This window comes from Leptosomus discolor, chromosome 1 (assembly GCF_034619465.1).
Source record: "Leptosomus discolor isolate bLepDis1 chromosome 1, bLepDis1.hap2, whole genome shotgun sequence".
NCBI lineage: Eukaryota > Metazoa > Chordata > Aves > Leptosomiformes > Leptosomidae > Leptosomus > Leptosomus discolor.
The window spans coordinates 164,775,865-164,801,974 of NC_141391.1; the positions used below are offsets into that span (position 1 = coordinate 164,775,865).

Here is a 26,110-nt window from a genome sequence, read left to right on the forward strand (position 1 = left end):
ATCCTTCGTCCCTCGCCCCTCTCTTTTCTGAGTGCTGAGTTGGTTAGAGAATGAATAACATTTGGCTAGCCCAAATATTGGGGTGATCAAGTGCCAAGAGACATCTTGGCAAGCCAAAAGCTGGACTGGCTTGCACCTCCTTAATGCTCTCATTTTGAATAGAAATTGCCTCTTCTTGCTGCTTCTATAATAAAAATGCAAGCAGTTGCTCAAGAGCAATTATTACATGCCCAGTCAAGTGATCTGTGCTGTTTGATTTAGGGAGAGGTGCTTACATTTCTCAGTGGAGAGGAATTGTTTAGCTGGGTTGCGATAAAGCTATCTCTTTGGTGTATTGATTTTTGATGTTCTGATACACTCTGGTTAGTGAGGAGCCCTGAATTTTCTCCCCAAGTCTTTGGGGCTGAATTCCTTTCAGCAGTTGGGCTGTGCATTCATGTGGAACGAACTGTCAGCAGGCACTTTAGCTGGAGCATCTGACCATGTTTAAAATCACAGGGAGGGCAGTACCTCCCACACCTCGCTATCACGCCTACTAACTCCTGCCTCTGTGTGTGTGTGTGTATGCAGCCTTGAAATACTAGTGAATTTACCGTCTTCCATCCCTATTTGTCATTGATGAAAGCACTCAGTGTTTTTTCAGATAAGACTTCAAGACACTGTGTGTCAAATGTTCCCGTAATTCAATAGCCAGGTCCTTCAGATCTCAGATTCTGTGCTAGAAACTGTGGAAATTTGCAGTCAGTTCAGATGTTCTTATAAATAAGTATAGAAAAGCTTTTGTTGAATTTAATATAAAAATAAATGGTAGTTATTAGTGTAGCTGTCTTGCCTTTTCATGTTACAGTAAAGCTGAGTTTTCACACTGTAGCATTCAGTTTGGTACAGGTGGCTTTTAAAGGCACAGTGCAATGAAAGGTATTGGAGACACCTGTTCAGGCTTTCTTCAAATTCTGACAGATTCTGTGACAATAGTGTAATCTTTTCTCTGGGTTTCCTGATTTCCTCCATAAGCTTCCAAGCTAAAAAGTATCTTTTTATTGGAAGAGTAAATCCTTCTGTTGAACACAATTCTGGGAGAAGGGGGTGAATTCCAGTAATGGAAAGTGTAAACTGTTTGCCAGAGATTGAGAGGCTCCTGTGCTGCTCCTGGTTTTTTTTTTTGTTTGTTTGTTTTGTTTTTTTGTCTTGTCTCCAATTTGTTGCTGCTTTCTCTTCCTTTTTTTTTTTTTTTTTTTTTGGTGTACATTTATTTTTTTTCCAGTGAGCAAAGAGCAGCCCTAAGAGTACTTTCACAAGCGGGTGGTGAGCTGTGTGGAGGAAGTGAACAGAGTTGAATCACCAAACCTCATAGAAGAGGCATGGGGATCTGGGAGCAAGGACTCTTTCCTATAGGATGTGACCCATAGGGAGTTCAGGAAAGAGGAACAAACAAACAGCTTAAGGCTAGGTGCAGGATCAGCGTGGGTTGTTGTTGTTGTTTTTTTTTGTTTTTTTTTTTTCTGGATTTGCTGAGCTATGGCATATTTTGCCAATAGAGAAAATGGCTACAGGTAATCAAAACTGTGACTAAAGAAGGGAGGGAGGGATGATGAACTGGCATCCCTGCTGAAAAACACCTTTGCCTGCCAGGCTGTGGGAGAGTGAATTTGGTAGAGAGCTGTTCTGAATGTGAATATCTTGAGGTAATGTCTTGAGGCATTTGCACAATGAGTTTCACCAGGTCTAAAACTCCTGACTACCTCCTTTTGGCTCTCTGGTTCAGCTCTTCCAGCTTATTAAGAGAAGGCAGGGCTGCTACCTTATTCCTAAAAATCATTGGATTTGGAGAACTTTCTTATTGTAATGGGAATCTCTGCAGAGAGATATAATTTAATTCTGCCTTTTTTCTTTGTTTATTTGTTTGTGATCTAATCCTATTCTACAGAAGTCAGTGGGAGTTTGCAGTTGATTTTAAAAGACAGAAGATCAATCAATAAGAGAGTATATTGGGAAATGATTTTTCCATTCCTTTCCGTCATGAGTTGGACAAAACCAGGGATTTGGATTTTACTGGATATGTCACAAATTGAAAGCCTAATACCTTGTGAAATCCCAGGACAAAACGGTTTGCCTTATGCCATTGGAGAGCTGAGATCTGTACAGAACTCCCTTGGAGTTTTGGAGGTTATAAAATGGTACAAGTTCTGATTATTACAAAGATGAACTTGCTAAGGTAGAAGGATATGAAAACAATACCAAGAGAAATATTGAGCTGACATTTCTCTAAAACATGGTATAAACAAAACCCATAATAGTTTAGAATTTTATTTTTCCATTTTAGTGTGGTTTATGATGTTCTCAGACTGACCCTTCACAGCTGTAGCACTCTGTGCTACTATACGCTTTGAGAAGAGCTTGCAGTCGAGGGTCTCAGAGCTATTTGTGTCCAATGGTTTTGCCTACTCTAGTCGTACTTTAGTCTGGAAACTCAAACTAGATTGACTGTCCCAAACTACTTAAAAATCAAAGCTGCTGTGTATCCTATTTATACTACATATAAGGTTATGACAATCCATGTATTATCATAGCTTTTAATTTCTGCAGCCACGGAATATTTTGTACATATTGTCTTTTTCTGGCCTCACTTGCGTATCATTTGTTCCCTGTCTGTTAGAATCGTGCCTAACATTTGAAACCTTTAAGTAATTTCTGCAACCTCCCTTTAAAAATAAAGTAAGGACAGCTGGTCATAAAAAGGCTTTTACTTCCTTCCCACTTGCTTCACTTAAATTTTAAATTTTTAAAAGTTAAAAATCCTTAAGCTCTGGCCAAGACATGAAGTGTAAGATTCTGACTGTGTGCCTCCCCCTCCATGCTCAATGGGTTGACTAGGAATGCTGTTTATTTCCTTTGACCTATTCTTGTTTTCTTTTTCTCTCTCTTCCTCTCTTTGACTTCCTATTCTAGGATGAGTCATCCATGTTCTTCCAGTTTGGCCCATCAATAGAACAGCAAGCCTCTGTCATGCTCAACATCATGGAAGAATATGACTGGTACATCTTCTCCATTGTCACTACTTACTTCCCTGGTTACCAGGACTTTGTGAACAAGATCCGCAGTACCATTGAGCACAGCTTTGTGGGTTGGGAACTGGAGGAGGTCCTCCTGTTGGACATGTCCCTGGATGATGGGGACTCAAAGATCCAGAACCAGCTCAAGAAGCTCCAAAGCCCTGTTATCCTCCTCTACTGCACAAAGGAAGAGGCCACCTACATTTTTGAGGTGGCCAACTCTGTGGGTCTGACAGGCTATGGTTACACGTGGATCGTGCCCAGCCTGGTGGCAGGGGATACAGACACAGTGCCATCCGAGTTCCCCACCGGGCTCATCTCTGTCTCATATGATGAATGGGACTATGGTCTTCCTGCCAGAGTGAGGGATGGAATAGCCATAATCACCACGGCTGCTTCTGATATGCTGTCTGAACACAGCTTCATCCCTGAGCCCAAGAGCAGCTGTTACAACACCCAGGAGAAAAGGATTTACCAGTCCAACATGCTCAACAGGTAAGGGAAGGGGCTGGGCTAGCCTTACAAAAGAGGGGTCACAGAGGACCTCTGAGACCAGAATACTTCTGCTAGGGCACGTGATGCTTTGGGGCAGCGGGCGGTGTTGTCCAGAACCTGGGCAACGGAAGGTGTGCTGATGGTGGGACCTGTGTTGCTCTGTGTCATGAGTGCCAGTACTGTCACCTCCTTAGAAAGTCTCCATACAACACAGAGGGCAAGCCAGCATGAGGAAAAAGAACAATGAAGGCATAGTGCAAAAATTTGGGTGTGTCCCCTGATGCAAAAAAATTTCGTTTTGTAACAGTACTGAACTTCTTGGAGTTTCTTTGCATGAATAGGTCTGTAACTCTCAGGTGGGTTCTTGCCACAAGCAGTTGGGATTTTTGTACTAAAATCTAGAAGGCTCCAGGTTCTGTTCCAGGGACCAGCAATAGGTGAATATGTGTCTTTTATAGGCGATGGTTGTTTAACCCACCTGGAATAGTTTCATGGCACCTGTTGTCTGAGGACCACGTGTCCTTCCGTCCGTTAGCCCTGAATTACAGGAGAGAAAGAAGTGCAGAGAGATCTGGACAACTAGAGCTGCAAAAACAGTTAGAGTCAACAACTTTGCTCAGTTCCTGCTTTATACTGGAAGCCTTTAAAGTCCTTGGTTGTTTTAAGGATCCAGTTTACCTCAAAGAGGAAGACTTGTGCTATCGCCCTGCTCATTAACACCTTGTTGGCCATCATCTGTTGAGTGTTTTGGGTCCCATTCACTGTTGTGCACATATACAGAGAGCCTAGGCACCTCCATCAGAATGGCAAGTTTTTCTAGACGGAAAAGGGCATTTAAAAATAGGGAAAACCTATTTGAATAAACATAGTTTGATCCAGATTCAGATTTTAAGAAACAGTGCTAAGATGCCTGTTTAAGGTCATAGAGTAAGCCTGTTGTGGAACAACCTCTAGAACAGCACTCTCATTACTAAATCTTCCTTTTTGTCCCAGCTGGAGTTTTAGTGTGTCACTAAGCAACCCAGATAATTAGACATGGGAAGAGCTGGAGAGGTGGTAACTGCAATTAGCCAGATGCCCCCTGACCTGCTCAGCTGTCACTCTCCAATGTTTTACATATAAAATCCTTGGGCAGGTTGGTCCCTTTGTGGTATAACAAGGGGAATCCAGGCAGTATCCTTCAGGAGAGGTGGCCACAGAGAGCTCAGCATCTTTGTGCATTTGTCATGATGAATCATGGAACAGTGTAAATGTGATGGATAGGTTTGCACATGGTGACCCCTCACCATCAGCTGTACTAGTCAGATGGAGGGATTGGTGGGCAAGAAAGCAGATTTTGCTTTTTCTGAAAGTTGGGGACTGAAAGAAAAGTCTATTCTTTGACCCGTTAGGTTATGTGTAATGCTATCTGCTATTTGTTCTTTGTCTCTGTGATCCATTAGCATATTACCACATCTTATTGCCATTACTTTCTCTTCCCCATACTGGCTTTTTGCTGTCTACAAGTGTTGGAACCACCAAAGGTGCCCAGTTATTTTGCCAGTTTCCTTCCCAGCTAGGCTTAGGAGTAAGCGTGTTCTCCACTGCTCTTTTGAGTCACCCCTGGACTGATTAAACAGGGAAAATGTATTTAATATATACAAAGTTATCAGAAGTAGCATTAAGGCAGGCTGTTGTTCTGTCTTTCAAAATGAATAGTGATTTTTGGGGGGAGCTGTGTTGTGTCTTTTCAGCAGTTATTTAGAAAACAAAACACTGTCCCCTGCTATGTGATGCAGTATTCTGCAGAGACCTTCTGCTAATTAGTTCTGTTGACACTGTATTAGCCTGTGCATAACATCACACCCATATAGCTACACTGCTTTGAGGACCCAACATAATCTCTCTGCATAGCACTTCTTTGCAACGTATAGAAGTCACCAGCTCAGAGACTCTTGAGCCTCTAGATATGACAGCACTGTTGTGCAGTGTAGATATTCCCTGAAGCCTGGGGGCCCCACATGAAAGCAGTTCTTGTCACTTTTGAAGATATTAGCTTTCTTCTTACCTTCATGGCCCAAATCATGCTGCTCCTTCTCTCTTTTGTGCTTTGGGTACAGCATTCACAGGAATGACTGCAGACGCATGTAGATATACCCAGCTTAGTCTGGGTACCAACATTAGCCTCGCTAAGAAGCAGAGTCAATTAGTCCATGCCAAGCTGCGTTCTGCCACTGCCTAGATTGCTGCAGGCACCTGAACTAGCTCAGAAATAATTACACTGTGTTGCAGTTGCTTCTGAGACCACAGTGCAAATACTCGCTTTGCCTCGCACAGTACTGGCCTGTGCTCTGCCAGTCTGGGGTTCTGACTCCCCCAAAAGTTTCCACCCTCTCTGCCCTTCAGAGTGAGGTTGTTAAAAATTGTGACTTCAGTGAGTTGGGTGCTTGGTTTTCTGTTTAAGTGAAATTACTTTAGGGCAGGACACCTTTTGATGTATAAAGCTAGTGGTGTCCAAAATATGCCATTGCTTTTACAAATCCAAAGGTTCAATAGAAATGTGATAGCTTCAAGCTTGGCCTCACAGCCTGGAGTCTGGGCAGGAGGAAAGGTAGAGGAGAGGGAGAAGTGCAAAGAAGACAACATGAAGATATGAGTTTACCTCACTGAACCCAAACCCACAGAGATTAATGGCTGTAATCTGTGTTCATACCTTCAAGTCCTATTGAACTTGCTGGAATTTACTATGTGCTAAGCTTTAAACCTCTCCTGATATACTTTGTCTATCTGAGGTCTTTAAATCTCTCATGAAATGCTTTGCCTATCTGGGCTATTACAGATTCTGCAGACCTGGCTGCTTCATACTTTCCCTAACCCCTTCCACCTACTAAGATCCCACAGCACTAGTGCATTGTGCACAGCAGGCAGCAGCAGTACCTGCATGTCTGGGACATGGTCTGTCTCTCTTTGGACTGGACTGAAGGTTCTGGAAAACTAATTTTAGTCCTGCCCTGGACCTGACAATACTATATTCAGCCATCTGCAACTTACAGTTCCCCCTCCGCATGCCTACACAGAATAGAGAAATGTATGTATGTGGGCTTGATGTCTGGGGAGACTGCAAAGTGTATGTGACCTCAGATAATATATCACCATGTAGCTGGTGTTTCAGAAACTCTTGAAGCTAATCCAAAGTGGTCCAATTTGCTTCAAATCCATAGCTGGGAGGCAGTGTGATAAAGGAATTTTCCCATTTTATTCTTCGGAGAATGACACATCCAACTAAAAAAATGTGTAATTTAGTTCAGCTGGGGCACATTATACACTGAGACTGTGAATTAGTCATTTTCCAAGGTCTGCCTTTGAACTCTGACCATTTCTTAGGTTTTTTTTTTTTTTTTTTTTCTTTCTGAAAGTACAGTAGTTCTGAATGCAGCTAAAATCAAATGGTCTTGTTCAATGTGGTCTCAGTTGGTGGTTGATCTGGGTGTATAATGGAGTAAGGAGGAAATGGAACTGAATGTTACTCAGATTTAGAACGCAAGCTCAGTTTCTCCATGTCTTTCCCCCTTCTTACACATTTTTGCAAGCGCTTGTGCAAACAAAGTTTTGTTTGAAGTATGGCTGCAAGCACAAAGAGAAACAAGATGGACTGTTATCTAAATGCCATTTCTAGCCAATGTAGGTGTTTGGTCTGCATCTTTTCATATTAATAATGGTCTCATAGTAACTGTTTCTTGTCTGGCTTGAAACTGATTCTCCTTTGTGTTAGGCTGGAACTGAGAAGTATGATCATGACCATTGAACATAGCAGATTTTGTCCTAGAAATGAACCCACTGGTGAGATAACTCCACTAACTAGTAGGAAAATGATACTTTAAGAAAGATTTGTTCTACAAGAATTGTTGGCTTTCTTTTTGAATGATCCTAGAGGAAGTTTTCCTCTAGTGAGGGATTTATCTCAATTTATGCTGATAATAGGCTTAGGTGATCATTTGGAGTCCGAATATCCAAATGCTGTTTTCTGATTCAATTACACTCTTTAATTCTTTGTTTTGTTTCTAACAATTGCCTCTTCATTTATTCCTTCATTGTCCCAGAAAGGAATCTGGCTGGAATATTCCAGTCTTACCAGGTTTATAGTTATCTCAATGGCTGGTCTTCTCCTAGGCATCCAGCAAACCACTGTGCGCTCTGCTTCCTTCTAGCACATGAGAAGATTACAAAGGTTGGGAAGGAGTTTCTAACAGAGTTTTTCTCTGGAGAGATGCTCAGATGTGGAGTTCTTCACTCTTGGTCCTTCCAAGGAGAGTCGCTAACCTTCTAGGCATTCTGCAAAGCTCATCTATTCTCCCTTAACCATGGCTTCTGAGGAGTGAGTGGGCAGAAGTGGATGAGTTTATAGGCAGCCTTCTGCTTATTTTGTTATTTTAATTGATGGGACAGATTTCGTTGAGCTTGGGATCGGTGCTTCTCATTACATTTTAGAAATGGGAAGAAAAAACTAAATGACAGGAACATTCTTGGGAGTGGAATTCAGGGATGAGTCATGAGAAAAGAGTATGATTTCTGGCACATATTTGAGGAATAGAAGCTCAGCCGTTTTGTGTGGATATTCACAATCGTTGGGCTACATAAGCTGTGTTTTTATTATAGCCTTCAATGAGACCTGGGTTCTTCCTGCTGGTTGTCATGGCTGCTTGTGAATGCTGGGCCATAACTACTAGTTTGTTGTTGTAGGGTTACTAATGAATTCTCCACTGATTGGTTTTAATAGTCCCTCATTTAGCACCAGGCTGCACACACCAGATTTCATTTTAATAAAAAGTGCAGTGAAGCATTTGCTTTGGAATGAAAATACAAATGTAGAATTATACTGCCTTTGCAAAGAAATACATTAAGAGGGGAACAAAGGTAGGTTCGATTCTGCACCTCAGATTCCTCAAATATGAAAACAGCTGACAAGCCAGCTTGGTGCATTTTTGGACATGATACTTCCACTTCAGGGGAAGTACTAACTTTCCTCTGGAGCTTTCCATGCCAACCAGTTAAGAAATGCAAAAGAGCCCTTGATGAACGGTTAGAAACTATTTTCCCTGAAACACCCAGGGAAGCTGAAGCTCTGTTCTCACATGGCTACATTCCCCTAGTGGAAACTAGGAATTGCTGGGGCTTAGACAGCTGAACAGTGACTCAGAGCAGAGAAAGTACTTGCAATAGGATCGTACAAATATATTGCTTCCCTGGACTCAAGACCATAGGTGCTATACGTATACCTGGAAAGGTGCAGTGCCCCTTCAGGGCATAGTGTCACCCTGATACTTGGGAGCAGCCATGCCCATAGAATCCTGAACCTGCTTTCCTCAGGTCAATGCCAAGGGCAGTGCCCAGGCAGCATCTTCCCTTGTTTTGAGGGCCTCACCCAACCTACCCTCCTGCCTTCAATTCTGCAGTCATGGCAGCTGTCGCCTGCCATGTTGGACACAAGAATCATCGTATGTCATTTGCGGGTACTGCCACGGAGTCACTCTGTGTTGTCTCCCAGCCGAGTGAACCACACACCTTCACACATGCAGCAAGGGAGCTGACAGCAGGGACAGAGAAAGGACCATTTCTGTCACCCTTTCTTCGTTAATAAGACTGTTGAGTTAACCTCATGCTAAGAGACAGGAACCCTGGCCAGCGCTGAGGTCTCTGGCTTTGGTGGGGCTGCATCTAGCTGATTGGCAGCTGGCTGGGAAGCCCTGCTCCATCCTTTAAACTCAGTGCTGCTCCAGCTGTGGGAGGTACAGAGACTTGCTTCTTAACTTAGGGGAGGAGGGGAGAGAAGGAATAAATGGCATGTTCCTATGGAAGTAGAAATTGCCCTTTTCAGAAACTTGGAGGGTGAGGGAGCATATGTAACTTTTGACCTTTCGGAGCCTTTAAGCTGGTGTCTTGTTAGCAGCTTGCTATGCTCCTGCTGGTTGTTGTGTCCGGCTGCCGTCAGGCTGCTCTTAGCTGGCAGCATGTGGTGTGAGGATTAGAGAGCCCTGCTGCTGGTATCTGCTTGTTCCTGTCACTGTTTCAACAGCAGCTGGAGGCTGGGGCTGGCCTGCGCCTCCTGCCTTCGTTGGGGCCTCTCTGCCTCCCCACGTCCCCTGTAGTACATCACCTCACTCTCTGCTGCTTGCATACCACCAGCGTTTTCTGTATTATTTTTTTTCTCCTTCCCGCCTTGCATCTCCTGTTGCATTTCAGTTGTCCTGTGTGCCTTGCTCTCTGTTGTGATTGTTCAGTGCTGGTGAAAGGCATCAGGTATGTAGCCCTGGGGCTACCAGGTAGTCACACCACCTGCCCAGGAGGCGAGCAGTGGGTGGGGGAGAATTTATCCATGGGCCACCATATCTCCAGGGCAGTTGACTTCTGCTTACTCCTTTTTTTCTGTTCCTAGAAGGGGGATGCTGAGGGTAGCTTTGTAACATGCTCTTGACCCAGACTTTCCCCATATGGGTGGGCTGCTAAGGGTGCCTAATGCAGAAGGGCAGGATCTGTGCCTGGCTGTCCTCCTTTCTTTGCCCAGCCCTTGAGCAGTGCTGCTTGGGTAGTGGGAGGCACGTCTGTCTTGCGGAGAAGGCCTAACATCAGACCAACTCAGCACACCGGTAGGATACTGCAGACCCCTGGCTTCTCAAAGGGACAATATGATGGGGGTGACAGCAAAAATATTTGTTCCTCAGCAGGTGCCACAGGATGCCTTGGTCCTGCAGAGCAAGGCTTTGTCTGAGCGGGAGAGGATGCACTTGTTCTATGGGGACAGCTGGATTTTTCATCCTTTTGCAGTTAAAATAGGATGGGAGGGTTCAAGTGAAGTGATGGGTTTTTGGCAAGGTTTATCTTTTGATTAGAGGACAGACCCTTTCATAAAGGCCTCCGAAATCCACCAGCTGGGAATGAATTTTGGTATGCTCCATCAGTTTCCAGATGGGAAAATGTCCATGTTCTGCTTCCAGCCCTCTGAGACATCTCCTGCTCTGCAGCCAAGTCCAATTAGTGCTAATACCGTGGCAACTTCACTTGCTGGTGACAATATGCTTTAACTTGTGCATTCAGTCTCTCTCTACTTTTCATGAAAAGCAAATCAAAATCATTCCTCTGTGGTGGAGCTGAAGGAAGCAGTGTGAAACTGCAAACCCAGTTCTCGCTACAGTCTAGCGTCAGCTACAGTGGCGTCTTCCCTCGATCACAAAATGCAGTTGAGGTCCCATGGGTTTTAAAGTGCCCCAGGGAATTTGAAAAACTGCTTTAGCAGATCAGCGGAGGGAAGGTGAGAAATAGCCTCTTCAGCGACTGGCTTGTTGAGGCTGTGGATATTTTCAACTTGCACACCTGCAAATCGATGGTTAGCCGTATGCGGTTCCATCACTAGAGCCTGTAAGGAACACGTGCGTTTTTTTTCTTTTCTGATAGAAACGTGTTTTTTTGTGGTTTTTTTTTTTTTTTTCCTTCTCCCCTTAGACTTAATGTTCTTACTATCTTTCAAGTTTTTAAAAATAGGAACTGCCGCGTTGCTATGGCTCCCTGTGCAACTGTGGAGCAGCTTTCTCTTCTCTTTGATGCAATTTGGTTTCACGATGTGGTTTGACAAGACACCAGCCCAGCTCGCCGCCTAGTGGCTCCCTCCCGGGGTGGAGGGGTGGGGGGCGGGGGGGGGTCGGGGGGGCGGGGTGTCCTGTGCCAGCGTTCACCGTTGACAGAAATTCATGAATAAAAGGAAAAAAAAAAAAAAATCAGATGACCTTCTTGGCAGAAAGTCGAGGCATTAACCCTGGTATGCCCGGGACGAGATTTTTTTGTTATGTTCTGCAGTCTTAATGTCATTGCTGTGGTTTAACTTTCAGTGGGATCTGCTTTTCACTTTTCTGTCCTATACCTCTGTGTGATGGAGCTGAGCCCTGTCAAACAGCTGGTCTGGTCCCCTTCAGAAGCACCTGCCATTGAGTGGTCTTTGCCATATATGCTTGTCTAAGAAATTATTGTCCATGTTTCAAGCTAAGCTCGCAGTTAAATACTTTGATGAGCTGAGGCTTAGAGCACTCCTGACTAGATGCTGCTGATGAAAATCCTCTCATTGCTTTAAGGATGTACTCGAGTCTTGCATCCAAATTTTGGGAAAATGTGGATCTGCTTATGTGTGGAGCAGCTGAATACTTCTCTGAAAGGGATCAAACCAAGCTGTGGCTTTGAACACCTGTTACCTGTGCAGGATCTAGACCTCCCTCTGCAGTTCACAGACCTCTCCACTGGCCTATTTTCAAGTAGCTATCATTTTTAAAATACTTTTTTTTTTTTTTTTTTGGTGTTGCAAATTTTATTTTCATTCTCAGTCCAAATGTGAACATTTTGGAAAAATCTGAGCTGAAAACCCTGTTCATCTGATTTTGAGGTGTGAGAGTGTGAAATGAATGCATTTGTTCTGATTTCAAATAATTATCCAGCAGTGGGGTTTCTGTTGGTGTGGACAAATAATGCAAAGCTAGCTTCACATTGAACTTCAAAAACCTGTGCAGTGTTAGACAAGGGATTCCTGCTTGTTAAGTTTAGAAAATTTGATTTTGAATTGAAGATGAACATTCAAAGGTGGTGTATGTTACCTTAGTGTATTTTTTTTTTGTATTGTACATTCACTGTGGACTATATTTCTTGAAATATCTGAATGAAAAATAATCTAGAAATGTAGTAGTTAAAATGCTTAAATCTGAGTGAAATAGTAACAAAGAAAATAGAAATGGCAGAGAACTTTCAGCTTGTCCAGCCCGCTACCTGCTCTATCATTCCTGCAGCATATTCTCTCCTGATTTAAGTAATAAAAATGTCCCTACTCAAGCCTGCAAGCACCTTAATATAAAATGAATATTAAAATCTAACCATAGTGCCCTTGAAATGATCAATCAGACTGAATGTTACCAGCTGTCTTCCTACAAAGAAAGCTCTTTTCCACCCCTATGAAGAGATTTCTGAGCTTGCTATATCACACTGAACCAGTTTCCATACCTGTCTTGATTGAGTAAAGATTGTAAGGTGATTAGAGATCCCCTCTGCAATGATGGACCATGAGAAATGCTTGAAAAACAGATTTTGTGAACTTAGAGTTGGTCTTTGTTAAGGATCTGACGAGATAGCAGGTAGTCAGATGAAGAGTTCACCCAATGATGCTGTGGCCAGGGTGGAAGAGAGCTGGCACTGAACTGAAAACCCATCCTGCTCTGGCAGGGGGTTTGGACTAGATGATCTTTTGAGGTCCCTTCCAACCCCTAACATTCTGTGATTCTGTGAATCTCTGTGGCCTGACAGTGGTTAAAAATGCATAAATGCTGACTCGACACTGACTTTTTTTCTGGTTTTTGAAGCTGTATTAAAACGAGATGGAAATGAGTTTTCAGTGTCTTGCTCGGCGTTCTTCCCTGTATTATTAGTGTCACAAATGAAATCATTTTTCAGCAAGATGGCTACCTCCAGTAGCAGTGTCAGCATCTTACATTTATTTATGACAGGCTGTAGTATCTTTTATCTGCAATTCCAAAGCACTTTACAAAGTAGAAAGGGATGGCTTAATTCACCGCTAAAATTCAGCCATCTCTGGGGTGAAGTAGAGCAACTGTTTAACAGCACATAGTAAGAAGCGGAGATGAATACTGCATCTCACTGGAGCTGCATGAGGAATTTCAACTGGCAGAATGAAATTGCTAGGGGTGGATTTTCGCCAAGACATTGGGGCTGTTTAATAAGCACAAGAGATTAGCGGCAGTGCCACACATGCCTCTCATGTGCCTGTGTGAAGCAGACAGCCAGCAGTTCCAGAAGTGGTTTCAGGACAGAGGTTGGCAGGTTTTCCAGTGTGCAAACTTCACGAGCAGATAATATCTGCTTTCAGAGACCTCCTTCATCACAAGACCATGACATGTTTTGGTCAGATATATCTAAATTCTACACTGATTACCTGCTTATTCCCTCTGGAAATTCAGCCCTGGACAGGGGGAGACATCCAGCAAATCTGCTGTGTACCTGTCACTGGGTATAGACAAGTGACAACCAGAATTGAATGTGGAGTGAAAGGGTGAACTGCAATGAAGCTCTGGGAGGATGCAGCCACATAGGTAATAGATGCCATAACTAAAAGATGATCCCCCCCCCCCGAAAGGATGTTTTTCATCACTTTCTGTCCCCTTTAAAATAATGCGTCACTGGCAGATTAAGCCCTGTGAGTGACATGAGGTACTTCAAACACAGACTGCTGCAAGAAATGCTTTCCACCCTTTTCTCAAAGATGCTGACACTGCCCTTCTGCATCTGAGTGGTGATGTGTGGCATGGTGAGAGCTTAGAAGAGCTGGTACTTAAGCCATGACGAAATGCTCTCCAGCATCACCAAGGGACTGTGAAGACTTTGAGGTGCAAAGTACATATGCTTACAGCCTCTGAATAAATCTGAACATCTAGCAACTGATCCGCAGTATGCCTAGTATGTATTCGTGTCAACTAGCTGTTCCACAGGGGTAGGGTGGGATGCTGGGCTTGCCAGCATTTGACTTGCCCAAATCCAGGAGGTGAAGCAGGACCAATCTTTCAGGGTTCTGCTGTCCTCATCTCAGTTTCATTTTTCTTCTCCTTCCTTGCAGGCATGTAGTTGAGATATTGGGGCAGCTCTACTTGCAAATCTGTTTTGGTTTTAATGTAGCTGTGAGGAGGAGGAGGTCTTGATTTTTGCCAATGTGAGACTACTCGTCAGATGAAGCAAATACCTTGGAGATGGTGCCAGGTCACAGTTTCATTGGTGGCTGTGGAAAGATGCTAGTTCTGGAAAAGGCTTCAGTTTAGCTGGCTAGAGTGAGAATTTTTCTTAATTTGCTGATTTGTATTTTTTTCTCCAAGCAATTTTTCATGAAAAGCTCAAGTTTGAATTGATGAAGGCACAAGCTTAGCAATGCTGTGAAATTGATTTGTGATAGTTTATTATAGTTCCATGAAATTGCTTTAACAAGAAAGTTTGGCAGAGCAAGGGAGCCAAATGAGAAGACCATGGCGCTCCCAACAGTGGGTGGCACTGGAAGTACCACGTAAGCCAGTACAGACAGTATGTAGTCATTCACGGGTCAGATTAGCCACAGGGGAGTGGAGAGCTGCTCAGGTGAGAGCATCCACCACCTTCCATTGAGGATCAGGCTGTTTTGTGCTGCTGCTGGCTGCTCCCTTTTTGCCACCTGCCTCTGGATCCTCACAAAGCCCGGAGAAAGGATCCTGCCTCTTGCTGCTCAGCTGTGGCAACTCTGAAATCTTTGTCGCAGCCATCAGTCAGCAGCATGGAAGCAGGTCCCCAGAGAAGGGCACTAACAGAAAGGCAGCAAAGGAGCATGGGGATGTGGCGCAGAAGGAGGAGCACTTGGGGAAATAAAAAGCATCACTGGACTTGGTTTTACAGCACTTGCTGTGAAGGACATGCAGGCTACTGCCAAGCTCAGAACACAGCCAGTTCTCCAAGTGTGAGGGCTCTGGGTGGCACTGACCTTTATTCCTCTGTGTGGTTCATAGCTTATCTCTTCAGTTGCCACAGGCCAGAGCAGCAGTGCTGAAAGCCGGAGAGCTGCATGGATGCTGTGAATTTGGCTGTGGCCATTCTGCTGAAGCCGAGCAGTGGAGCTCCTACACCAGCAAATACCCACAGCCTTCTGTTGTCGCCTGAGAAGTCAAGGGAAAGCAGCCATATAAATTTGTCACATTTGTGACAGAGGCCTGTGCTGGAAGTTTGTTTTAAGCCTCAGGAAAGGAAGCTGTGTGGTAGCACCTAGAGGTCTCATTTAGAGATGACTGGGTAAGAAACAGTCCTTGGTCCACTCCCCTTACCATTATAGAAGAAAGGAGATGTGGGGCTGGTCAAGGAGAAAAATGCTGTTGTGCCTGTGGGTATTTACTTAATCTTTATGCCTCCAGGAGGGTGCTATAGAAGACGATGAGCCCTCAGCACATCAGGGTGTTGAGGGTGCTGTCAGTATAGCACCGCTCTGGTGAGTTGCCAAGGAGCCGGTTTGGTATCATCAGGAAGCTGTGGAACAAGTTCTTCTGCAGCAGCACATGCTGGTGGGACTGTGAAAGATGGCAATAAACTGAGTGAGGTCTGTTTTACAGGAATGGCCCTCTGGTAACAGCTCACACCTTTACTGATGTAGACCTATGCCAAAACACTTGTTTTCCTAGTCAAGTCTTGATGTCTCTTTGTTTTGCAATGTCTGCTGCGTATTTCACCACTAAAGATGCTGTTTCTTTATGTTCCTTCTTCAGGCTAGGCAACCTTGTTTTCCCCTATTGTCTTGTTAGCAGGCATGGGAGTGGTGGGCTTGTTCTGGCCAGTGGGCGCAAGAGCAAATTTAGAATGTATTATTCTGCAGTATTCAGAATATGTCTTCTGCATTGCATCTAACCAAGGATGTGAATAGTGGGTAATCAAGTAGAGGAACAGATGATTGAAGAAGTACTTAGATGTTTGAACTAACAGTTTTTTTACTTCCTTCTCAACCCACTGATGCCTAATGGGTTTCCCACTCTTTGTCTGAGAGCGCACTGAGAGGGGTTGGGAGTGGGACTCTCGTGAGCTTGCCAGATCAACCGCAGTCTTTGCTAATATACATTTTCTCCTTTTTCAACATAATTTTAGGGCAGGCTTACAGGAGTACATTGTGGAAGGAGAGAATAAGAGGGTTGCAGTGGAGGCAACATGTCCCCTTTGTGTGTCTCTGTGTCCTTCCCTTGCTCCCATCCTCCACCTTTCTCATCCTTCTCTCAATAGGTGATTATTTTCTGCAGAAATATTAAATCTTGTTTTAAAACAGAAGAACCACCCCATTTTCCCCACCCCCTTTCTTTCCTCTCTTTCATCTTTTCTTCCTATGGAAGTGTTTGAAGTAGCACAAGTTCCTGAGAAAGGCATTTTTTTCTCCCTTTGTGCTTTGGCTCTGTGTCCCTTCTTCATTATATCTTCCCTTTGTTATTTTGTTCTGCCTGCCTCGTCTCTCTGTTTTCTCCCCATCTCTCAACCCTTCTTCAAGGCTCTTTCTTCATTAATATGTTAATTTCTAGCCCAGGAATGCTTCTTGCGGTTCACTGTTCACCAGGGAGAGCCAGAGGAGAGAGCCAGAAGAGAGGGAAGAAGGAAGAGGGAATAAGAAAAAGGAGGAGGACAGTTATTTACAACAGGATGGGACAAGGGATGTCAGTGAAGGAGGAATCTTGCACTTGGTGTGTCATGATGCCAGGGAGAAAAGGATTATCCATGTTTTGGACTGGCTTGATCTTTTTCTATTTTTTGATATTTTCAACTTCTGGAACATATTCTTAGTAGAAAAAAAAAAGGTCAAAACTAAAAAAGCCCTAAACCCTTTTTTTTTTTTTTTTTTTTTTTTTTTTTTTTTTTTAAGTATTCCTTTTTGACAATTTCCAAATTATTTTTCCCTCTGCATAGAATTTTTTTAAGCATCAGCCCCTACTTCAACCCTAATATGGTGTCTTTATTTCATTTGATGCAAACTTGTTGCCTGCACAGTCTTCACATAAGGCTTTGGGCACATTTTGTGGGATGAACAAAATCACATCAGAAGTTCTTTGATGGGGGTTTTACCCCAGCAGAAGTTTCCAGAGGTTTTGTCTTCTTCAGGTGAGAATTAGGGGATGGTTCAGCCTCTGTTCACGTAAAGAGATATGGATAGAGACTATAAAACCACAGAAGCTATATAGTAATGAAAATCTTAGGAAATCTGAGGCTAGGAGGAGCATGAGAACTGCAATTAGAGACAGGTGTGATGAGTCAAGGATTTTTTTTCTGCCTTCCACCAGTACAGTTACTGGGTGGAAGGTTGCAAAGGAGCAAGTGATGGAGGCAGGCACCTCTGCAGAATGGACCAGATCTGGGAAGGATGCAGAAAGGCAAGGCTATTGCAATTATGCCCTGAATGTAGGAAACCTCTAACTATTGTATTTGCTGCTTTATATCTAATGTAGCAAGACCTCTCTCTGTTCTTGGAGTCCTATGATCATGATTGCCCAAGCAAATAATTAACAATGCAGCAATGAAAGGGCACAGGAGAGAGCTGGCTGGGTTGTGGTTGGAGGTGAGAAAGCAGGTCTGAGGAAGGGCATGTGGTAAAGGAAGGAGACAAGAGAAGAGAGGCTCTAATACAGTGCTGCAAAACCGGTATGAGCTGGAAGCAAAATAACTGGGGAGGAAAACTCAGGGGGACTGCTGCAATGTTCTGTGAAGTCCAAGGCCCCTGAGCCAAGAGCCTTTCATATATTACATATACACAACTGTGTCAGACGAATATTATTTAGGTTGCAAAGGCAAGCACTTCAAACGGAAGAAAGTGCCAGAATTAAGACTGCAATCTTAATTTGGCAGTCTTGTGTCTATGCATTATAGAGTAGCGGTTTCAAGACTGCATACTATCTTTCAAGACAGAACTCCAGCCTGCAGGATGGGTGACATTCCTGACCGAGCAGTAGTTCAGTATTTTGTTTTCTTCGCTTTGTTTAATGTGTAGCCTTAAGCTTTGTATTGTGCCTGTTTTCACAGGCTGCTGAGAAGAGAGGATTCTTCGTCTCAAGGTGTTATCTGTGGCACACGTTAGGGCAGTATCTCAGTACATCATGAAGTTCATGGGTTTTCACCCTACTCCAGTGAGGACACAAGCTGCTTTATGTAAATCCATTGTATAGGCAGAGAACAGAGGTGCAGCAAGATTAAGGTCAAAAATGTCGATTAATTTTTCATGGCCCATCTGAGACACCTAGAATCTCGTTATTCAAAGTACTGATCATTACAGAATGCTTTATGTGTTCAAAGCAAATTTCTCTTTGGCTTCAACTCAGCAATTCCTCGAATTGCCCCCTGTCAAATCTTAACTAGGGCTGTGCAGCATTTTGCACTGATTTTCTATTAATGTAGAAATTGAGATTTGGTGACATGCAAGTTATATGGGCTGGATTTTTGTACCCTGTTTAGTTGTTTGTTTTGCAGAAATCATCCTGAACCCAAGATAAAATCAAAACAGTCTCCAAACTGTTTCCCTTTTTTAATTTTAATTATTTCCTTTAATATATGTTAGATGAAACATTTAATTTCTTATTCAAACTAGTTTATAATTTCAATATGTATCTTCCTTTTATTTGAAAAAAGGTGTTTGCAAATGTTCAGATTCAAAAGAGGGCAGGCTGAACTATATGTTTTGTTTCAACAAAGTCAAAACTTTATACTTACTCATTTGCCAAAATTGGGCTCTCAATGCAGTACTGTTGTTTGGAATTGCCACCAGACCAAAAAAGGAGCCAGAGGGTTTGTCCAGCTTTTTTCAAGCATCCAGAAAATGAGGTGCACAGATTTAGCGACTGCTTGCAAAGAATGTGGTTTGAGAGATTTTACTGATCTCTTCTTCCTGGTATCCAGTGACAGGATCACAGAATCACAGAATCACAGAATGTTAGGGATTGGAAGGGACCTCGAAAGATCATCTAGTCCAACCCCCCTGTCAGATCAGGACCACCTAGAGTAGATCACACAGGAATGCGTCCAGGCGGGTTTTGAATGTCTCCAGAGAAGGAGACTCCACAACCTCTCTGGGCAGCCTGTTCCAGTGCTCTGTCACCCTCACAGTGAAAAAGTTTTTCCTTATGTTAATGTGGAACCTCCTGTGCTCCAGCTTGCACCCCTTGCCCCTTGTCCTTTCATTGACCATCACTGAGAAGAGCCCAGCTCCATCCTCCTGACACTCGCCCTTTACGTATTTATAAACATTAATGAGGTGACCCCTCAGTCTCCTCTTCCCCAAGCTGAAGAGACCCAACTCCCTCAGCCTTTCATCGTAAGGGAGATGTTTCACCACCTTAATCACCTTTGTGGCTCTGTGCTGGACTCTTTCAAGCAGTTCCTTGTCCTTCTTGAACTGAGGGGCCCAGAACTGGACACAATATTCCATGCATGGGAACGGTTTAGACTGGACATTAGGAAGCATTTCTTTACGTTCGCAGAGGCTTCCTAGAGAGGTGGTTGATGACCCAAGCCTATCAGTGTTTAATAGGCATTTGGACAATGCCCTTAATAACATGCTTTAGCTTTTGGTCAGCCCTGAATTGAACAGGCAGTTGGACTAGGTCATTGTAGGTCTCTTCCAACTGAAATATTCTGTTCTGTTCTGTTCTATTCTATTTTATTCTATTCTACTGGCATCACCATGACCCTACAGAGGTAGGGACGAATCCAGCCTTGCAGTACAGCTTTCAGTTGGCTTATCCATATGATTGTCTTGTTTATCCCAGCCACTGTCTACCTATCCCTTGATTACTGTCCACTTTCCAAACAGCTAAGTTTGATTCCCAGTTCCATCCATCTGGTGTATTGAATGAGACATGGATACTGCAAGAAAAATTGTCATTGATTATGTCATTCAGGACTGATTCATAGTGGTCATGCAAAATGGGCTTCATTCAAATTGTTTAAACAACTTTAATGCTGACGTTTCCCCCTTTTGCAGTGCTTGACTTTGGCAAAGTCTGGGCTAATACATTACACAAAGTGCATGGTTTAGTGGTCATGAACTTTTCAGCTTCTCCCTCCCAATGCTGGCCTCTCTTGTCTTGTCTCTTCCAGCTTGTCTTGTCTCTTCTGCCCTTCTGGATCCTTGTCCCAGTCTGGTTCTTACCTAGCAAAGCTAGGATCTGCCTCACAGACATTTCAACTAAGCTCTGCACCCTGGGTGTAGAAAAAGCAGCTTCCGCTTCTGGACTCTATGCCCCTTGTTTGCATCCATTTCCACTTATCTCACGTTCTGGATCCTTGTCCCATCTGTCTTCCCCATCCCTCAGCCCCAACAAGTCCCAGTCTCTTTGCCCAAATGCTCCAGGTGTCATACCTCCCAGTTTTCTTCTCCATGTAGCATTTCAGCCCCATACTTCTCCCAGTGTCCCAAGCTAATGTATACTGATCACCTTCTTGGCTCTTTCCTACTGCTTTGGAATGAGTCAGCCTCCTTTACCAGCGATCCCTGTGTGCAGGGAGCAAGAAGGATCAGGGGAGATGCAAACCCAAGAGGTGCAGTCCTCCTTGTTTTGCTGCCCCAGTCCAGATGTAGAACTTCCTTGAGCTCATGTGTAAAGAAAGTCCCTTAGACTACAGAGGTTCAGTGAAGAGAGGATTTTAGAAAAGTTTAAGGTTTTTTTTTAAAAGCTCTATTAAGTCTCTCTTGAACAAGTGTAAATTGCAGTTTTTCCAAAGGCTTATGACCTATCTAGGTTTTCACAAGTATGGCAAAAATCAGCGTGTGACATGAAAGGAACCTCTTTTTTCCCCTGTCATCAAAATTCAAGTCCCTTGAAAGCAGAGAACTTGCTGGAGCTTTTTAAAAAGGTCAGTCACTATTTTTTTTTCTTAATGTTAGTGAAATATCTTCTTTTCTCTAACCTGTTTTTGGAAATGAATGGACCACTTCTATTTTTCTCAAATATCAAACCTGGCATAAGCATCTGATATGGAAAATGTCAATCTGAAAGATAAAATTTGGCGTAGCTAGAGGAATCTGTGAGGAAGACTTTACATTAGGAAGCAGAGGGCAGCCTGAAGAGACAATGGCACCAGCCCCAGCAATGCAGATCTCACCACTGTCTGTGGGCTTCCTGGAGCATTTTCAGGAGGTCAAGGAAAGTCTGCTCACTGGCTGAACATGTCCTTGTAGGGGCTTAAACCTGGGGCTCAGCAAGCAGAGAAATGATTTGGTTTATTTAAATTTGAATTAAAAACAAGGTTTCTTTAAAAAAAAAAAAAGTGCCTACCCCAGGCTTTCGGTACCTTTAATACTCATTTAAAAATGCATGTCACACAATGAAAGAAAATCAGTGCCAGTCCCCAGCGTGGAACTAAAACCAACCAGCCAAGCACTTAGAATAAACAAGCGAACGAGTGGAAAAAATCCAGTCCTCCACAGGCTGTCTTTCTCTTTCTCCTCCTTCTCTTCCTCCCTTCTTGCTTCAGCCATGGGTGTTCAGTTACGAGGCTGTATTTTGCAGTCCTGCCTTCACCAAAGCACATTAACCCATGCAGCTCATGAATCGTCCTCAAACATGGGAAGCCTTGATGAGAACAAGACAACGCCAGAGTTACTGTATTTCCCTCACTTTTTGTATAAAGTTTCTAGTGGCACAGTGAGGTTACAGGCTCCAGCTGAGAGAGCTCTGGCTATGTACTAGAGTGTGGCAGGCCAGAAGAGGGGACAAGTTTGGGGTCAGGATGCTGAAAGAGATTTGGCAATTTGTTTCAACAGCCAAGCACCTGACACTTGATGCATCCTCCCTTGGCCTCTCCTTGGAGAAACCCAAGTGGAAAGCATCACTTCTGTGGACTCCAAGACAGGTGTTCTCTGCTCTGGAAGGGGATTTCAGAATGGGTGGTGCAGTCTTGAACCTCACCACTAGCACTGACCAAATATTTATGTCCACTAGTGGCAATGTGTTGGGACTTGGGAGATGAACAAGTTATCTCAGTCTAGTTCAGAGCTGATGTTATCTCTCTCGTGAGCCAATCCCCTTCTCAGATAGTTCCTGTGAGTTGTCCACAGCAGAAGGGGCAGGGGCTTGAGTGGGCTTGAATTATGAACTGCCTTCTCCTGGCAGGTAAGTGATCCTTCCTGGCTGGCATTCAGCAGACAGCAGTGGGAACTTCCCTGGCTGCTGCCCACTTTATAACTTTCTCAGTGATAAATAAAAATCTCCAGGGCTATTATGATGCCTCCTGACATAAGCCCGAAATATACTGAGTATAGATTGAAGAAAAAGAGGAAACAGGAAAAAACATCAGCATCTCAAATGATGTGCAAGAGGGCTGGTGCCTGTGGCACTGCATGTATTCAATTTCAGCGTACTCTATTTACTTCTGTTTCCCCTCTCTGAAAAGGCAACCTTCAGGCACTTTACTAAATGGATTGAAAGGTTTGCCTGGTTTTAATGATGCTTTTGAAAGAGCCTGTGTGTTATTCCTGTGTTATACTCAAATACTTCTGAGAGATTTTGCAATGCCTCTTGGTAAATCAGAACATTATGAATACCTTGGCATTTAGTAGGTAGGCAATGTTCTGTTCTGGGACTAGTTTAGAAGGAATGACTGGGGTTAATAAGCTAACGTTTTCTAGGAGAGGGTATCCTAATCTGGGAAAGTATGGGAACAATCAGTGGATTAATTAAGATGTGTATAATGGAGTGGTATGAACTTTTCTATAGCAATCAGATAAATTGGAAGCACAATTTCAGTCTCAGGTGGGATCCTTTAGGGAGATAGAATCTATTTGCCCCATGAAGTACAACTCCTTGTGCACTTTTACAGCAAACCTGTCTTAGTGGAAACAGACTCGGGCTCTACCCTTAATTATCGCGGTATAAATCCGTAATACCAGACAGTGTTGAAAATGAGGGAGACTGAGTGCCACAGAAGAACTGTGCAGCAGAGGAAAACGAAGTGGAGTCATGCTGGTTTACCTGCATAGTTGAGGTAAAATCTGGCTTTATGGCTTTAGCAGTTGAGAGGGAAACTCAGTGAGCTGGCGTAAGTGAAAAGATGTAGTTCTGGTTCCTCACCACGACAGTCATGAACGAGCATCTAGGGAAAAAAAGCTGGTGGAGTTTGATTTTTTTTGCTCACATGCCTGAGTAGCCTGGGCTACATACCAGTGGAGAAGGATAGAAGAGCTTAGGGGAGAAAAGATTGATCTGGTCCCACTGACTGGTATTATTTATGCACACAAAATGCTTGCATTAGGGAAGAAATCCTACTTGGTACTTCTGTGGCCTCAAGGAGCAACTGCTGTAGGGGTGGCACACATATTTAATTATCAGTACAGTTACATCTATCCTTAGTCAGGCTGGGGCTGGCACTATACCCCTCTGTGAGGGTGTTCTGCATGGGTACTGCAGGCTTAGGCTTCAAAGAAGATCCAAGTATTTTCTATAATATAAAATTACTTCAGAAGAAGGGATTTAGAGAAATTCTTCTATATCAGTATATATGACAACTACAAATTTAGGAGGCCTTCCCAGGGAGACCTTGGTTGACGATCCTTATCTGAACAGTCAGGCATTTAGGACTTGAGGTCCCTGTGCTTTAACTACTGGATTTAACTAGTGGGTTCTTTGGAGGGGAAAGGAAGATCTTAGTGACTGACTTGAGAAAGGCAGTGGAGAGAGCAAAGGACATGTGCATCTGAAGGCCTGTGAATAATGATGTGGAAGAATGGATGTGAATTGTAAAAGTCTCTGTCTCCACAAAAGCATCGCCTTCTTTTGAGATCTGAAGAGTGTCTGAAGTCACTTTCTGTCTCACACTGTGTAAAACTTGAGCCCAGTGTGTGAGCAGTAGCTTTTGGGCCAGAAGCTGAGCCCAAATTCCTGGTGAGCCATGTAGCACCATGTGGGCATAGAAAAATAGCCATGACTGGAGTCCTGAGTGGGTCCATTGTCTGATTTTCACTCAAGTGAAAGATAGTGATGCAGATAGCAGCAGCTATTCTATTTCTAAGAGGTATCATGTTAAAGAGCTTGTTAATACCCTCTTGCCTCCTTCCCACCCCTTAGGCAACCAGCATGGGCAGCAAGTGTAAATAAGTAAGGAAATGCAAAGGGTGAAATTTCGTTCCAGCTCAGGGCATGTTCTGTGACGTAATGAATGAGCAGTTAGAAGGAAGGCTGGGATGCAAATCTGCAGTGCTCCTTCCTAGAGCTGGAGATAATTGTTAAAGGCAGACAGAGTCGGGGTGTGGATGGAGCTGAGTGGGACTGTGTGAGTGGGAGAAGAAACATGCCTGACCGACTCTGGCAATGTGGGGGGGTGCCTATTCTGGCAGCAGGTGGGTGAGCATGTGGGCTGCAGTGAGAGTGTGGTGAACATGCATGACTGAATTATTAGTTCGTTATGCACGTGGCTGAGTCAGGTGCGGGGAGGAACGTGGTCAGCGGACCAAATTTCTTCTGTCCTTCTGGTCATGGTGTGAAGAAAATACTGAGAACAGTGTTTTGACTGGGCTGTGAATCTAGAATGACTCCCAGTAAGCAATAGCTCAGCATCGAATCTGCCTTTTCAGCTCTCTGAGACACTATAGGATCCTAATTCCCTCCAGGGCTTTGTAGACCAGTTTCCAGCTATTGTAAATTGCTGTAGGGCAACAAATCCATTTACATCTGGGTAATAGAAAATATAAATTTTGCACCATCTTCCTTGTCTGTCCATCTGTCTTACTTTGCCACCCTTGCTCCTTTGTCTTCGTTAGCTCTCCCTGGCTGTCACTTGAAGCTAAAATGGACTGTCTTGTTTTCCCCATTGATTCTCCTTTTCAAATGTGGTTAGCAGCGATCCTGGATTCTGGTCCATGTACCACTGTGCAAAGAGGTTGCACTATGCCTCGAGGAGAGGGGAAGGCAAAGCAGGACCATTTTATGATGAGAAGCATCAGGAAAACAGAGTATAAACCGGGCAGAAAGTAGTGGGGATCAGTGGTGACCAGACCCAGAGCTAAACAGGGTGGAGGCTGGGGATTAGCAGCTGTCCTGACCTGGTGAGGGTTCTCCTTTTGGCCTTTGCCATGGGTGAGGTTGCTGTGCTGGACCATGGGAGCTAGAGACTGTGCAGCCCTCAGTCTCTTGAATCACAGAGGTTATTGTAGTAGGAGAGCCTCTAGCACGGGGAGAGAGTGGGAAAGCTGGAAGGTTAGAGGGGGAGTAATGAAGAGAGATAGATACAGGGAAGATGTGGGTGTTCCCACCCTGCATGTGCTTCCCACGGGGACTGTGGCTTCTCTCCAGTTTGCAGTGAGTGGCTGTGTGCTTGCTCAGGGGCTGGAGATGGCTGGCATCAAGAAAGCCAGCCCAGCCCTGGAGCTGGAGGGAGTGATGATTTCTCTGCTAGGACCAGTCTTGCTCTGAGTTAAGCACTCCTCCCTGCAGAGCTCTTTCCTTTAGTCTATGGTTTGCATATCTGCTCCTCTTTCCTATTGTGGGAGGCTGAGACTGATGGGGTGTGGTGCGTATTTCTGGTGTGTGTCTGTGAAGAAAACACCCCAGACAATTAGGCTTCCAAGCACCAAGAGGCTCTAGGGCAGGAAAAGCAGCTGATATTAACCTTGCGCATTCTTTAGCTGTTGTTTTTCTTTTACTGAATGAATATCACATGTCATCCCTTTGTGCTTCATCCCCCCCACCCCTCTGCTCTGGGCTTTACATCAGCTTCCTTAATAAGAAGCGCTCTGTTTTTAGTCCCAAGTGAGTGCTGAGCCCTTCGCTGCAGGGCTTACTGTTGCCTGAAGCTTTCATCTGAAATAGCAAGCTGGCTCTTCAGGCATGCTGCATACGCCTGAAGAGCCAGTCAGAGCTGGAGTACCCTGCATTGTGTATGGGGGCTTACAGTCCTCTCCCACCCCATCCCAGCTGCTTTTATTCAACATCATCATCAATGACTGGGAGGTAGGAGCAAAAAGCAAACTCTCCAGGTTTGTCGTTTATAGTAAATTCCTTCAGGTAGTCAGCTGCCAC

General features: G+C 44.0%; 1 protein-coding gene across 1 annotated transcript in view; it reads left to right on the forward strand.

The window, feature by feature from the left end:
• Positions 1 to 26,110, forward strand: part of GRIN2B (glutamate ionotropic receptor NMDA type subunit 2B) — a 169,935-nt gene that overhangs the window by 46,541 nt on the left and 97,284 nt on the right. Inside the window, exon 2 of the mRNA XM_086469920.1 lies at positions 2,950 to 3,548. Coding sequence (XP_086326046.1) covers positions 2,950 to 3,548 — 599 coding nt within the window. The remainder of the gene's footprint in view (positions 1 to 2,949; positions 3,549 to 26,110) is intronic.